The sequence below is a fragment of the Rhamphochromis sp. 'chilingali' genome (assembly GCF_963969265.1).
Source record: "Rhamphochromis sp. 'chilingali' genome assembly, chromosome: 2".
Lineage (NCBI taxonomy): Eukaryota > Metazoa > Chordata > Actinopteri > Cichliformes > Cichlidae > Rhamphochromis > Rhamphochromis sp. 'chilingali'.
In genome coordinates, this window is record NC_137930.1 from 67,012,375 (window position 1) to 67,028,168 (window position 15,794).

General features: G+C 39.4%; 1 protein-coding gene across 1 annotated transcript; it reads right to left on the reverse strand.

The window, feature by feature from the left end:
• Positions 1-327: 327 nt before the first annotated feature.
• On the reverse strand, positions 328-8,244 carry LOC308391663 (sterile alpha motif domain-containing protein 3-like). Its single transcript, XM_080874319.1, has 7 exons — positions 7,874-8,244; positions 6,339-6,428; positions 3,763-3,916; positions 2,294-3,295; positions 1,513-1,671; positions 1,094-1,189; positions 328-683 (listed from the first exon to the last, which is right to left on the reverse strand). Exons 3-7 carry the CDS (start codon positions 3,763-3,765, stop codon positions 375-377), a joined length of 1,569 nt encoding a protein of 522 aa, XP_080730445.1. The 5' UTR covers positions 3,766-3,916; positions 6,339-6,428; positions 7,874-8,244; the 3' UTR covers positions 328-374.
• Between the last annotated feature and the right edge of the window lie 7,550 nt (positions 8,245-15,794).

Genomic DNA, 15,794 nt, shown 5'->3' on the forward strand with positions numbered 1-15,794 from the left:
CAAATCTTTTAAAATCCTACAAGACAAAATTTCACCATAGATTCTCAATAATACAGATTCATCTGACTAATATTTACATTTCAAATAATCCCTTATCCACTTCAACTTCATATTGATCGACCAGGTCAAAATGAACCATTCTGTTTTGACTGTTCCTTCTTTTCTCCCTTCTTCCTTTCCTCCCTCTTTCCTTCACTTATTCCTAATTAATTTTAACAGTTCAAACACTAAATATGCAACTCTTTGTAACAGGTGAACGATTATATAGAGGGAAAGGGGTTGAACTACTGGGTTTTTTTTTTTACATGACTCTACAATGCACTTGAACATGTTTAAGAACAAGTTAAACTCATGTCTGGCTTCCCCATTAACAGTCACAGCAAAAGCTTTGTTTTTAGAGACCTTATGCGCTGTGAGCATCGAGAGCCACCGAGTTCAAAAAAGATGCCCTGAATTGCTTCAAAGGTATAACTCATCTGCTTTGGATAATCAATGTTGAGGGCATACAGAAGGCCAAAGAGGTATGCCAAGGCAGTAGAGAGGTCTGGAATGTTATGTAGCACGATGTCCCCTTCCAACACAACAGCATGTTCTCGCACAGACGTATCGGCATCGTCATCTTGCAGGATGGTGAGGATGGCAACTGATGCACCGTTCAACACTGGTTCCAAAATGTCAGTGTCCTGAAGAGAAGAAAAGTAAAATATGAATTATTGAAAGCTAAGAAAAATTAAAGACAAAATACATTTCTAAAGATCTTAACTTTAACCTCTATACCATGATGCTCATTTGACTCATGGAGGTTTTAAAAAGAAAAAGCTTATTTTCCTTTAATTAACAGCACAATATCTTTCACCAACCAACCTTGTGATGAGTTTTGTACAAAAATATTTTCTGCTGTTGAACACCCACTAACAATGCCCAGGTGCTCCTCAGCAGAAAAAAAAGCAGCGAGAGTTATGACAACTGCAATCCTCACCATAAAATTATCTGGACTGCACTGAGGAAGTGGACATTTCCATTTTGGATTAAATCATCTTTTAAAAACATCTCATAGCAATTAGTTTTGCTTGCATTACTTTTTTGTACTTACTAAGCACTTCAGGAAAACCTGTGTTGCATCCTCTCTGAGGAAAATGGGCAGGCCTCTCAGTGCTGCTGTCTTTCGGTGGGACACAATGTCAGATGTCTAAAGAGCATTCAGTGGAAAACAAGCATTTAAATTAGTATAGTAACGTGGTGTACCTACACACAATGCAAAATCAGAACTCTTATAGTAATGAAAATAAAATACAGATCAGGCCCAGCAACATGTAAAACTTAAAAAAACAAAACACCATTTTAACGATTTTACTTTCTTTTTACAAATTAAATAAAATACCGCCAAATAAAAACAAAGTAATGACTGATGACATTCATTTCCATTGATGTGTTTTGGCTGAAGCCAACATTTTTTTCTGTTATGACAAAGGTATACTCTCTTCTAAAAATGTCAGGTAAAGGAGCACTTACCTGTTCATCAAGTTTATCCAAGAGGTCTTCCATGTCCTCACCAAGAGCTCCCTTCTTAGACCGGTATAGTTTCAGCAGGCCAGGCACAAATTTGTTGAGGGATGCATTGAACGTCCCTAGGAGGTCTTTGCTTGTGATCCGATGAAATTCTTCAGATATCTAAACAAGACAATAACCAAAATATTGCCATTTATTCAGCACAGAAAATTTCTGGGTAGCTGCCTTGTACAGTCTGCACCATGTTATATGCCTGACTGTGTTATCAACCGCAAAACCTACTTCAAAAATCTCTCATGAATACACATTTTGCACAGGAATAGAAACACCCTCCACAAAAAACAGTATCAATATGCAAATACATATTATGTTCTACGTTGCACCAAAATCTGTGACGAATCAGATTATGTGACCTGCCTTAGTATTCTTTCCCTAAAAATCTCAGTCTATAGAAGTCCTATTTCCAGCACTAAAATAAAAAAAACATACATGCTAAGTCAAAAATTATGTGATTGACTTTCTGTTTCACAGGAAGAACAATTTTGATTTAGCATGGGGACTCTTTTCTTGTACTGGCAGAAATGTTCAGGGTAAGAATATTATGACAGGTCAAATAATCTAATGGGTCACAGATTTCAATGTGGACTGGTTGCACAAGGTATAATAAAGTTGGCCAATGCATTACACCAGCAAATACTGTACTACTTCAATAATAGTCCATCTAGTATAAGTCATGCCCAATTTGAATAATAATTAAATTATAAATAAATTTGGACACTCTTACCTCCTCAGAGGAAAACAGCCCAGGCCATCTCTCCTGGACCTCAGATACCATAGGTTGACACTCCACAACCTCTCTCCGCCTGAGAGAAAATGTCAGCGCCATCTTCTGCTGTATGACTTTCAAGTTCTTTTGTTTCTTCTTCATTTCACTGACCAGAGCAACTCTTTCCTCTTCAAGAGTAGAATCATCATGGTGCTGTGGATAATCTGGGACATGATTGACCTCTCCACGTTTGGGCTTTTTAAGGGTGAAAGGACTGCTGGCTTCATCTTCTCCTTTCCTTTTCCTGTTTACATTTACTTCATTGCAGCCTGCCCGACGAAGCTTTGATCTGTAGTTTCCAAGTTTGTGCTTGATACTTGCTTTCCATCCCTCGTAGCCTGTGATGCTACCTGGCTCCTTCAGGCATGGATATTTGAGAACCAGTGCAGAAGCCACTGACTCAACCTCATCTTTCTCAGGGTAGGCTTTAATTTCAAACACTGCCTCTGCAATTTTATCCAAAATCTCCATCTTCATGTCTCTTGTTACTGCAAGGCCCTTCTTAGATTTTTCATATGTCACATTAGCCTTACACAATTTCAGTTCAACATCATGTGAAAACTTGGGAATAGAAAATGGAGAGGGCCACTCTGACACATGTCTTAAGTTCATCTGGATAGTATCGGTCCAGCTAGGCCTGAAATCATCAGAGTGCACACTTATTGTGTCCTGGGAAGAGACTGAAGCAGAGGACACTGAAGCAATGGATTGGTTAAGTGTAGATGAATCACAGTTCCACATTATATGCAGGACTGCACGCTCAGCTGGTAATTCAGATATTGCTGTAAGATTGCATATTGCATTTCCGAAATCTGGATCCTCAAACTGTAGTGAGAAGTCACCTGCAAGTTCAAGTCTTTCTTTAAGTATATCAATCAATTGTCCCACAGATGCTGGTACTTCAGGAAGCTGGACTCGCCGGGCTTCTCTGGAGGAAAGAACTACCCGAAGTAACAAAGTCTGAAAAGAGGAGAAAAAAAAGTTGGCAGAAAATCAATAGCCAAACACAATTAGAAGACAGTTGACACCTATACCATACAGCTGCCTTTTTCCAGATGAATCTGCTGACTACATTTGATTTGCAAATGATTTAGTCTACAAATGTAAAAAACACACACACACAAAATTTTTTTAAATAAAGCTCAAGTCTATATCCAAGTTTTCATTTTCTTCAGCCACTGTACTCAACTGGCCTACACTTGGGAAAACCTTCAATTCATTCAGCACAAAACTAATGCTTAATGAGGAGAAAACAAAGGAGAGAGAGATAATTTGGTGAGGATAGCAGAGTGATAGAAGAAAGAAGTGTGTGGAGAAGAAAAGAAAAAGCAAGGGGAAATGAGTTTTGAAGTAGAGTACAATAGAGAAAAAGGGTGGGTGAGAGGGGAGATCAGAATAGGAGACAGGGTGGAGGGGAGAGAACATACCATTATAAAGTTGCTTTAATAGAGAAGGTACGTCCTTGGGGTCACCATCAGCTTTCCACCAACTGTGTATGCTGTTAGAGGGTGATAATCCGTCAGCACATCTGGATCCAGCACAAGAAGGTCTGCACAGGTGTGTTCAACAAGCTCATAGGACCTGAAATGTTCAATGTACCAGGAACTCAGTCTTTTACAAATGAATGTCACCTCCTCTGCATTGACAAGAATGGTCACAATCTTGTGGAATTCTGGGAGGCCACTGCATTGCCCAGCAGATAAAATCATGCCCGCCACATACTGTGTCCCAAAAAAATGAACGGTTTTAGACAGAGACACACTGTCTAGATGAGGGTACTTCTTTTGTATTTCACACTTGATTGATGGATCCAATTCTGAAACCCTGACCACTTTCACATTGTCAACATAGAGCTTTGGTTTTAAAAGGTTCCCACTATCCAGATGGTATGCCATCATTTGCTGGTGTTTCAAGGAAAGAGTTAGCAGCACATTTTTCCAGTTGTGAGTGTCATGGACCACCTTTTTAAAGAAGCTATGTTTTGCTTCAAATCTCATCGTCCACAATTCCACTAACGGCCCATAGCAGCGTATAAGATGTGGGTAGTGGTCAATGAAGTGGTGTTTTGGCCTTAGTCTGAAGTCCGGAAAGGTACTGGTAAGCAACAAGCGATGATCCAGTAGTTTGCAAGATAAATAACACAATGCTTCCTCAGTGAGTCTGTTTGAGACAACAATGTCAACAATTTCCTTGAGGTCCATTAAAATCTCCCAAGCTGGCTCCTGTTCTGGTATCTTACATCCAATTATAAAAGGAAGTAAGCGCAGCAGTGTCCAATTTTCATGTCCATTACCAAAAACTGTTCCTTTCTCAAAGCTTGTTTTTGGAATTTTTTGAGGCTTGTTTACTTTGTCCGAATATTTGTAGGGAAATGATTTTATGAAGTTGTTTAATGTATCAAATGTAATGAACCCTTTTGAGATCAGCTTTTTTAAACATAAGGACAACTCCAAAGGAATGACGCCTTCAAAAAGGTCATGCAAAATATCTGGAGGAAATCCGGTTATTGGGTGAAAGAATAGTAAATGTTTGCTCAGTACACATTCCCTTTTTACCCCATTAACACTTTGGAGGTTGTCAGTTTGCCTAAGCTCTTCCAGAAATGAATTGTGTTGATCAACACCCCTCAATTGGAAGTCATTAACTTCAGTCGTTGCAATTTTGTCCCGACTTATCAAACAAAAGCGACAGAACTTGTCAACAGTAAAACTTTCATAAAAGCCTGCCAGACCATGTGCACCAAGGTTATCTGCGCTCACACAATATACAGTGCCCTTAATAAACTGGCTTACAACTTCCACAAAAATTCCCTCTTCTTCTAGACACCTTATATCTTTAATCAGTGGCTCAAAAAACTTTTCATAACCATATTGTTTGACATCCACACTTTTACCTAAGAGAGCAAGCTGAATTGAACAAAGATTAGATCGAAATCTGGGTGGTAAATTAAGAACTACCCAATATACTGCAGTAATCTTGTGACGTTTTCTAGAGGTGCCCAGTGGGTTACAAACTTCAAAATCATCAATATACAACCCCAAACTGATACATAAGTTTTGTTGTCCCAGTAACTTATTGCCCTTGTAGTACTTGCCGTCTTGAAATGACTTAAAGTGTCCAGATAAAGCTTCTTGATTAAATACAATTTGGTCCAAAAAATCTGCCCGTCCCAGTAAAGTCTCAAGTATCTTAGTGACAGATATATAAACAAAAGAGTTTTTATGAGCTGTGTTGTACAGATACTCTGTGGGTTCTACAACAGAAAACTGCTCTTTGAAATATATATTCCTTCTGTGATCTGTAGATAGGGAACCTTTCTCCGATGTTGTTAAAAGCAGTGGATTAGTTTGAACTAGGGCATTAGAAATGTCTTGCAAAACACAATCATTTACTTCTATTTCATGCTTTGAAAGGATCTCTTTTACACTGGTGAGAGTATGAATGTTAGAGAAAGAGAGCAGGTTATGGAAATCCTCTACAATCTTTTGTGTTGCAGCTCGAGAAACATGCAACACTGTTTGCATACACAGAAAGAGAGATGCCAGTTTGTGTTCAAGTGTCTCACTATCCACATCCTTTACAATCTTGTCAAGCTCATCTGGTCTCACAAAATTATAAGCTGATGTTCCTGCTTCACAATCAGATTGCTCACTTTCAATTATCTCATCTTCAGAAACAGTTCTTGCAATTGTTCGAAAATCCTCAAGTGTACAATTTTTATGGTTTCGACTTCTGTGAGAACTGAAGGTTGGGCGAATGTTTGTTTTAAAATTACACCTTAAAAAGGGACATTGTACGGTTTCTCGGTTCTTTAAATGATGTCCAAGATGGTTCCAAAAGGTTTTCTCACTGCAAATCTCCTTAAAGTCACACAATTCACACTGAAATGTGGAATTTTTGTGGATTTTTACTATTGAGTGTGACCTTGAGAGGTGTGATTGTAATGCTCCAGGTGTTTTAAATACACATACACAGTCTGTGTGAATGCATGGCCAATGTGCACCTTGTCCGTGATGAAGGCGGAAATGTTTCAAAAGAGTCTCTTGACTGGAGCTTGTGAATTTGCAAAATCGGCACTGCATGAAATCCACCCCTGAAACACAAGAGACATAGTCAATTTTGCCAAAAGCACTTTTGCAATGGGATAAAACATCCATATCTAACACACAGAAGGAATCCATAGATGCAGGAGCTGAATACATCAACAAGCCAAAACCAGAGACATCATGAAAAAAATATGTAAGGAATCATATTAACTTACATATGACCACTTGTCTACTATATCAAGTATATGATTGATAACATACATGACATGTAACATAAATGCAAGCTTGAATTCAAACATTTTTTTGTTACTATGATAAAAAAAATGCAATAACTATAGAAAAAAATAATACTATCTGTAACACAATATACATCAGCAACACACAATCATTCCTTAAATATTGTCTCCTTCCCCATTATGTAAAAAGCTCTGAAAATGTAGCAATCTTATAATACAGAGCATGAAGTACAACTTTAATTTGCGTGTGACATTAACTTACAGTACATTAGGCAATCTTACACCAGCTGACAAACTGTCAAGTCAGCTTTAAACATTACTTTAAAGTAACAGTGCTGCACCGGATAAACGGTGACTATTGAAAAAGTGAAAAAACAATATTAGACAATATGCAAGTTACTTATATCACTGTCATATAATTGGCGCACATATCCTACACCGACCCATGAAAGCGTCTCCATGACAACGCGTGCTTGGCCCAGTTTGTTGTCAATGTTAACATAACGTTTTCATGCAAAGATAACATTGAAACTGGTTACAAAACGGGTAATAAGCTAATAAGTTTTACCATGGCAGAAGTGCTGTAAAAAGCCAGTGTGAGATACCGTCATTTAGTGATGTCTGTCTAAATATCAGAGTGTTTAACATTAAACATTACTTTTTGCGCTGGCCACTACTCTGAGCTAAAGCCTTCAGAGGCTGCTTGTAGCCCGATTACGACACAGCGGCGCGACGAAGGCTGCCCAAATTCATAGTGGACTCCTCTAAATTTGTCCGAGAAATACGTCCTCCTTATAATAAGCATCTCTTAAAATGTTTGCAATATTGAAACATTTCAATATAATGTAGAAAAAAAACGAGAGAAAAAAAGTTACGGATCGGACTCCCCGATCCTTATTGCGCATGTGCAAATTCTACCTGTGGAATTAGTTTTAATATTACTCTTTCTGGGTCACAAAATAAACTTTTAAGATATTTTCAGGCGTTAATGTAGCTATGTAAATTGCTAATATCTGTTCAGTTTATTAAGACAACATATACTTGCAAGAGTGCGCCGACGCTTTCGGAGACGTCTGTTACCCACCAGCTCGATAGCTAGCCAAGGGGGGGGGGGTGTCAATTAAGTCACTTAGATAACTTAAAAATGCTATTGTTGGCCTTTTTCAGTGTTTTACTAGTTCCATTCTCCCGGGTCCTCAGGAGGATGCAGCCTAGGCGCTTGTAGAAAATCTTAATAACACATGTAGTTAGCTTACCTGCTAGGGTAAATGGTCGGCAGCTCCAGCACCTGTCCAAAAGAATTATACACTCCAACTGCAGAAGTGAAAATCCTCAATGGTCGAAAAATTGCAATTTGCATCCAAATCCAGCCACGATGGTTCAAATTTTCTTAGGAGGTTTTTAGTCTAGAACACATGGTAAACCACTATCACACAGCTCAGGTCTGCTCAGGCTCAGTTGAAAGTCCGTTTGGTTTAGTTCAAACTTGTTCAGACCACATGTGCCAGTCATCTACGGGGTTTCCCACTGGTTCCCAACTTGACTCAGAAACTCTGCTCAAAAGTTGATAATCTTTGTTATGCTGTCTAGAAAATCTTAGTTAGGACAACAATGAAAGAAATTTGTTGGGTAGACAAGCTTTTTTAGGTTGTAAATAGAAAGTTTTATTTCTAAGTCAGTTTAATTTAAAAACTTTAGTGAAATCAACAATTGCTAGTTATCGTTTTTACAGTGTGCAAGCTATTAAGCTAAATGATGCTAGTTATAAACCTTGTGTGAGGTGATTGTTGAAGTTGCTGATGGATGTGGGGGCTGATAGTTTCCTCCTGTAATCTTGGTTCTAGACTTATGTTTGGCTGCATTGAATTAGTGGGGATAGGTTAATTTATCTATCTAAATTGCCCATAGGTGTGAATGTGAGTGCGAATGGTTGTCTGTCTCTGTGTGTGTTAGCCCTGCAACAGACTGTCGACCTGTCCAGGGTGTACCCCGCCTCTCGCCTTATGACAGCTGGGATAGGCTCCAGCGCCCCCCGCGACCCTGAAAAGGATAAGCGGAAGCGAATGGATGGATGCACTGAATGTTTGACGCATGGTGTGCTTTATGTATCATTACTACAGACCACAGCTGAATGAATCAACCAAACTTGGAATCTGCCTCCGTGTTCTTTAACTGGAACACACCCACCATGCCTTGCTACTCTAAATCAGCTACCCTCCCGGAGACAACAGTCTCTCCATTTTATTTGCTATTCACTGGACACAGCCGTAATTATGCACAGGTTAAGACCTTAATACAGTTGGACAGAGAAATTTATAAAATTCAAAAAAAAAATCCCCCATGCAGTTAATAGGTAAAGACATTATCTTTTGCATCAGGCTGTAAACAAGTTCATTTATGGTGTAAAGTGGTCATGTTAATATGGGACCTACGGGGACTGACTCATATTTGGAGCAACCATCAAGCAGTCGTTTAAAGAACTGCAATATTTGGCACTTTTGCTTCAATTTCTCACATGCCTCGCTGAAGTTTTGCCACTTTGTTTTGTTTTTTTTGTGTGCAACGCTAACTCAGGTGGGGGCTTCTTATCGTGCTTTTAACGTAATATATCCTCATGTTAAGGAAAACAAGGAAACAGCACATTGAAAAGCTAATCTTATTAATAATGTAAAGCTGTGCAATCCTTAAAAATGTTCTTTTTCTCTCACGTTTGTTTTTATTTATTTATTATCAGTACGGCTTTGCACAGATACAAAAATCCCCCCTGGTTTCACAAGCTTGTGAGTTTCACGGTTTAGAAGTCACAAGCTTTTGCAGAGTGAAAGTGTTGAAGATTTTTTTTTTCTGTACTGTGCAAGTGTTTGTCTTCATTACCATAAGCTGCAGTCAGTTGCCATTGTTTGCTGTCTTGGCTTTGGAATCATCTGAAATGTTCGATGGCCAAAACAGTCAGCTTGGATACGAGCAGCTAGTGCCAAACTGCTGACCACGCCCACTAAACAGCAAAATCAAATCAACACATTTGTTAAATACTTAAACTAAGCAGCTCTTTTCATTACAAAGACAGACTGAACACAAGGAATTTGTGATTTTTTTTATGCTAACTCAAGACTTACTGAGAATAATTGTTTAAGCATTTTTGACAGTGTACCATTCAAAATTAAAATAACTACACAGTGCGCAGCCAAGCCTGTAAACTATAATTCAGAAACATTTCAGTGCTGATTCTCTTGGGCGGTTGTGTTTTGATTAAACTGAGAACAGCAGTAATTGGAAATGTTACACCTGTGAGTTCCTGCATAATCATATTCCCCATGTGAAGATCTTTCTACTCCTCCTCATGTTATTAGAGCCAAACTATTTGTGCGCATGAAGACGTTTGTATAATTGTTTTGCTGTGGTTCATATGGGCGAGTAAAGGTTAATTATATAAACAATGCACACGGGATTTCTAGTTGTCAGCAGCATTAAAATGTTGAATTAACTGGCTATTCATTCTGTGACAGCGTAGTAGGGACATTCCAGGTAACGCAAATAAAATATGGAGAGGGAGCAGGAATGTAATACATTTAAATGGAAAAAATGTATATTCTCTGAGATTAGTGAGTCATTTTTTCATGAAACAAAAGCTGTAAAAAAACCCCACATTTATTAGGCCTGCAGTACATCATTTAATTAAATCTAATTTATCATCCGGGAAACCCCTGCAATTTTATCCCAGAATCACCACAAGCATCACAATATTGAAGCAACATTGCCATTAATTAGACTTGGAAAAATAATATTGATTTTGCCTTTTCTTACTCACACCTGTGTGTCATTCGCTGTTGACGAGGCTCTGTGGTGTTTTCCTTTGCTTGGATCAGGTGATCTTAATCTATCCAGTTACGCTACAATAGGCCTCGGCTGCTGACAGCTTCCCATGATGCACTGAGCATTTTTTCTTCGCTCACATCTTTCCACTCTGTGTGTTTATACGCCACTTTTCATTAATCATCATCATCATTTGTCCTGTCCTGCTACCCTGACCCCCAACCGGTCGCAGCAGATGGCCCCGCCCCTCCCGGAGCCTGGTGCTGCCAAAGGTTTCTTCCTGTTAAAAGGGAGTTTTTCCTTCCCGCTGTCACCGAGTGCTTGGTCATAGGAGATCGCCTGATTGTTGGGTTTTTCTCTCACCATTTCATTTACAATAAAAGTGTCTTGAGGTAGCTGTTGTTGTTTTTTAGCACTATATAAATAAAAGTGAACTGAATTGAACTGCCAGGCTGATAAAGCCTTTGCAAAGTGAGGCCATGTTGTTCACTGACCAGAAAAATGCAAGCAGAGCATTTTCCCTCATAAAAGAGAATTTGTGATTTATTTATTTTTTTATCAGACATATTTACCCATTCACCAAGCTCAATAATAACGGTCTTAATAACAAGTTGTAGCTTTCAAAGTCACAGAAACAGGATCATGTCTTGTAGTTTCTGCATTTTGTTCCAAGACCTTATCATTTTATTAGTTTCTTGCATGATGCTTTTTGCTCATTTTGTCTTTAACAAGCTCAATGCCAGGTTCTATTCTGCTTCACTAATAATAACTGTCACATTACACAACATTTAAAACCACACTACACAAACTGAATAATAGCTATCCAGAGCCTTACAATCAGTCAGGAGAAGAAATGAATACTAACTAATGGCAGACAATCCCGTCTGTGTTTGTAAGAGCTTGTAAATGTTGGGGGGAGTCTGCTGAGGGGTTCCCATGAGATTTCCCTCCAATGAACAATAGCAAGACCGCCACAGTGTTTGCTCTTGTCAGTCACCTGTCAGACGACAACACAGACCAAACATTCAGCAGCAGCTTGAATCAATACCAGATTATGATGGGAGGCGAGTCATGCAGCAACTGAGCTGCCTCACTTCTGTCAAGGTGATACAAAAGCAAAAAGGCTTGTGACCTTTTTTTTTTAGATCTTGGAGTAAAATGGCTATACGGGTAAAAATGCATTCAATCAATTAATGTATATTTCACTTTAAATTTAATGTTAAACTATATAATTTCATTACCAGCTCTGTAAGAACAAAGTGCAATGTCATCTACATGAAGTTGTACTTGGGGACTACCATGATTAAACTTGATGTTTACTCTTCACCATGCTAGGTCGCATTTCAATCAATCAATCAATCAATCAAAGCTTTATTCGTCACATGCTTTGCATTTCACACAAAGCCTGTGATTAAAAATAAAGAATACAAATTTAAAGTAGAATGGGAGGCAGAGCCTTCAGCCTCCAGGCCCCTCTTCTGTTGAGCCACCTCCCAGTTTAGATTGAGGGAACAGACACCCTCTCTACGTTTAAGAAGATGCTTAAACTTTCCTTTTTGATAAAGCTCTGCATGTATTTCTGGCTCTCCCACACTGTGTCTTTGTCCTGTCTTCCTCTCCTGGCCCCTAAACCAGTCACTGCAGATGGCCCCGCCCCTTCCTGAGTCTTGTTCTGCCAAAGGTTTCTTCCTGTTAAAAAGGAGTTTTTCCTTCCCATTGTTGCCAAAGTGCTTGCTCATAGGAGGTCGTCTTTATTTGGCACTATATAAATAAAATTGAATTGAATTCATTTGTTCTGGAAATTGTGTTCAGATCAAATTTTATGCTCATTCATGCGATAGCTCCTGTGCCTTAAACTACAAATAACAGCCATATGGTGGCATTAAGGAAAGAGCCCAGTCATCTCCACAGTCAGAGTGATCCTCTGGTGGATGCACCGAGTGACCAGCAAGCAGGCAGATTTGCCACGTCTGGATCTCTGCCAGCAGCATGGCTGAAAACCACAGTAAACAGAAGCTGCTCTCATGCAATCGAGCATTGGTGATTCATCCACAAAAATCCTATTTTCTCTGTGTATCGTGTACATGACAAACACTGCACAATGACATGGCTGGCTGAGAATTTCACTTAATGGGAAATGAAAGGCTTTATTCTATCATTATAGCCCTTCAACTGTAGCTTGTCCTTCAAACCCAGACCATTACCAAAAGACTTATATAAAATACGTATTTTACATCTATATTGAGATAAAATCAGGATGAAAGACCCTTCTGGTGCTATGCTCTCCTTAGCAGCTGAACAATACATCAGGAAACCGAGTGCTCCTGCTTCATGTCTTTCCTTTTCACATTTTCATATTTTTCCCTAACAGGGTTTCTTTGACCACCTAATTTACATTTCAGTGGCAGTTCTTGGAGAAAGACTAACAAGGAGCCTTCAAAGGCTTTGCCCAGGGCTTCTATTCAGATGTGGTCCACTGTTTGACAGATGAAGCACTGGTCAATCCCCACTCCATTTCCTTTTTCTATTGTAGGGAAATGCTGTCTGGCTGACTCGCTGAGCGAGCTCCATGTCTTCAGGTCTATTACAGCTTCACAGAGCACTGCTCCTGCTTAGACTGAAAGCATGATTGCAGCGTGTGATGACGTTTGACTCAGTGTGAGGCAGAAGTTTTAGTCTGTTTGCCGTTAGGCAGAAAAGAAGGAATCTCCTTAACTGAATCCAGGGTTCAAATAGGAACAATAAAAAATGTCTTTGTGTTATAAACAGGAACACTAACACTGCAACAGGTGGCTTAATGCACAGAGATAAAGATCTCTGGCTTAGAATGATGAGTAACCAAGGTAAATGAGTGTCCCCTGCCCATCTTTTCAAAATGTGTCCCACTCACACTGTGACATTTCAGTCATGTCCCCCATAACAGAATGTCAACCTGGGCGCTGTATACTGGGCCATTAATCTTCCTAATTGAATAAAGATGAAGAGAAACCACTGTGATGAGAAAGGGCAGAAGAGTGTCTGGGGTGTGATTTAATGACCCGAGTGATTTATGGCAGAGGATAACACCCCTCTTAGGACTGTGTGGGTGGCGTGTCAGAGGACAGCTCACAAAAATGCCCTTTCCACCGTCCTCCCTTTAGTACTCAGGGAAAGCGCCCCTGTTGCACCTCAGCATCGTAAATTTCAAGCCCACAGAAGAGAAGACTGGCCCAGAGTGAGGAGCAAAGTTTGTTTCGTTCGTGGCATGCGTAAGTAGTTGGAAAGGAAAAATAGCATTGATTTGATAAATTAAGGTCAAACATTTGTGGAATACACTCTTTTTACAGCTCATTAGTATACAATCATAGATTGTTTCATGTTCTGTATGGTATACGTCTGCCCCGGTTTGATTAAGACCTCACCACAGGATGAATAAATGAGAAACAGTGCTGGATTCGTGCTTCCTGATTTATTCCTGTGACCGAGTTTAAGTGTGTGTATTGCAAAGAGGCGGGTCACACTGCAGTCTGCAGTTTAAAATCTGTACGTTTTCTGGGTTCTTTAGTTTTTCGAGCAGGAAGGAGTAAACGAGCGCACACCTGTTTTTAAAAACTAAAACCTGCTTCCTCCTTCCCCAAACATTTCAAAGGGAAGCTAATGACATTCACAGACTCCGTGTGATTACATGGCATGTTAGCGCTCCTGAGCACAGTCATGTCTAAGGCCTTGAAGGGAAATATATTTTACAGCAGGGGCAGCCTGACGCAGATGTTAACAGAATCACCATCTGCCTCGAGGTGGTCTGTAAGTCATGCCCTGTTTGTGCACAGTCACGGCATGAGCTGTCAGTTTATTCATAATGAGGGAAAGGGTTAAATGTGCTCATAGAAAACATTGCACGGGTAGCACACGAGCACAGCGACTGAGACTTCTCTTTGTCTTAGCACTGAAATCTATCGCAGTGACTGCAGGTTGGTTATTAATGAGCTTCTCAACATGTCTTAGCCTGCGGGTGCTATCACACAGTGTCTGTGAGTGTAATATTAGATTCTCAAATACAGCAGAGATGTTGCCACAAGTGTCTTGCTGCAGTATTTTTATACGAGCTGCTGGCTGACTATGTGGGCTTGTTTTAATATCTGTGAATTTACCTTTAATTCATTTAGCGATGCCATTATTCCAACTTCAAGACATTTGGCCTTAGCAAGCTAAATATGCAGGTATATACTTCATCATTAAAGTTTTCTAACAAGTACAAAATGCAACATAATAACTCAACGATCAGCCAATGACGATGCAGCAGATCTTTGTTGCCAAGTGAAGTGGGAAGAGTCCTAAACAAGAGGAAATGGGCAGCAGCTGTGAAACGGCACAGCGGTACCCTTGGATGACTGGCACTAAAAGCACGGTCGGCTTATTTTTAATGTTGCAAAGAAAAGAAGAGGGCAGTGTTTTTAGATTACAGTGAAAATGCCTGTAATGGAGAAGATGACAGGATGAAAAGAAATGAGCCAAACTACCTGTGTCACAAAGCTCCTCTCCTCCGTTTCATGCAGTCTGAGTATCATCACATTTGTGAAGCTTTCACTGGAAGCTGCTTGAAGTCTCATCAAACACCTCAAGGCCTGATTGAAGTCAAAGCTGTAAAGCTCTCCAGAAGAGTAATTACACCTTAGTGGCAGTATTCTCTGCAGCTGAAAGTTCCACTTCAGCAAATTCACATATATTTGTGTCCCATATAGCCGCATTTACAGAAGATGAACGGTAGGCGCTCGCTGCAGGCGAGGAAAAAGAAGCGAGAAATTCCCCGATACAGGAGAAAGTCTACTGGATCATCTCGAGCATGATGTTTTATGAAGAACACATGGCTCGCATTATCTTTAAAGATACTCCATCTTTGCATATACCTCATAAATATTGAATTAACCCCATTTCTAAGTGTGGTCTGTGTCAGTGCCATTTACAGTAATAAGTAACTGTGTTAAAATGCTGAGATGGAAAAATGATGATAAGTAGGATAAATGCTGAGTGGGTTTGTGGTATCGACTAAATATTGCTGAACATTTGCTTTTGAGAAAAAACAGCAGATTTGGTGACACTTGCACAGTTTTTCTAAGTAAGAACTATTATGTAACATTGATACTGTCTGTGTACGTAACCTAGGTTACACGTGTGATCAAATTATATTTTAAAGTGCTAATATACTTACCTGGAGCACAATTTTACTTACAATCTTTTAAATCCAATCAAGCAGACCAGTAAAGGATTTAAATCAGTCATGTGAAATTAGAAGTGAAGTAAAGTGGCCCACAGAAATTCTTCTTAATACAGTTGCTGTAAAAATCCATTGCAACCACCACAACTTTCATCTTATCTGATTTTACC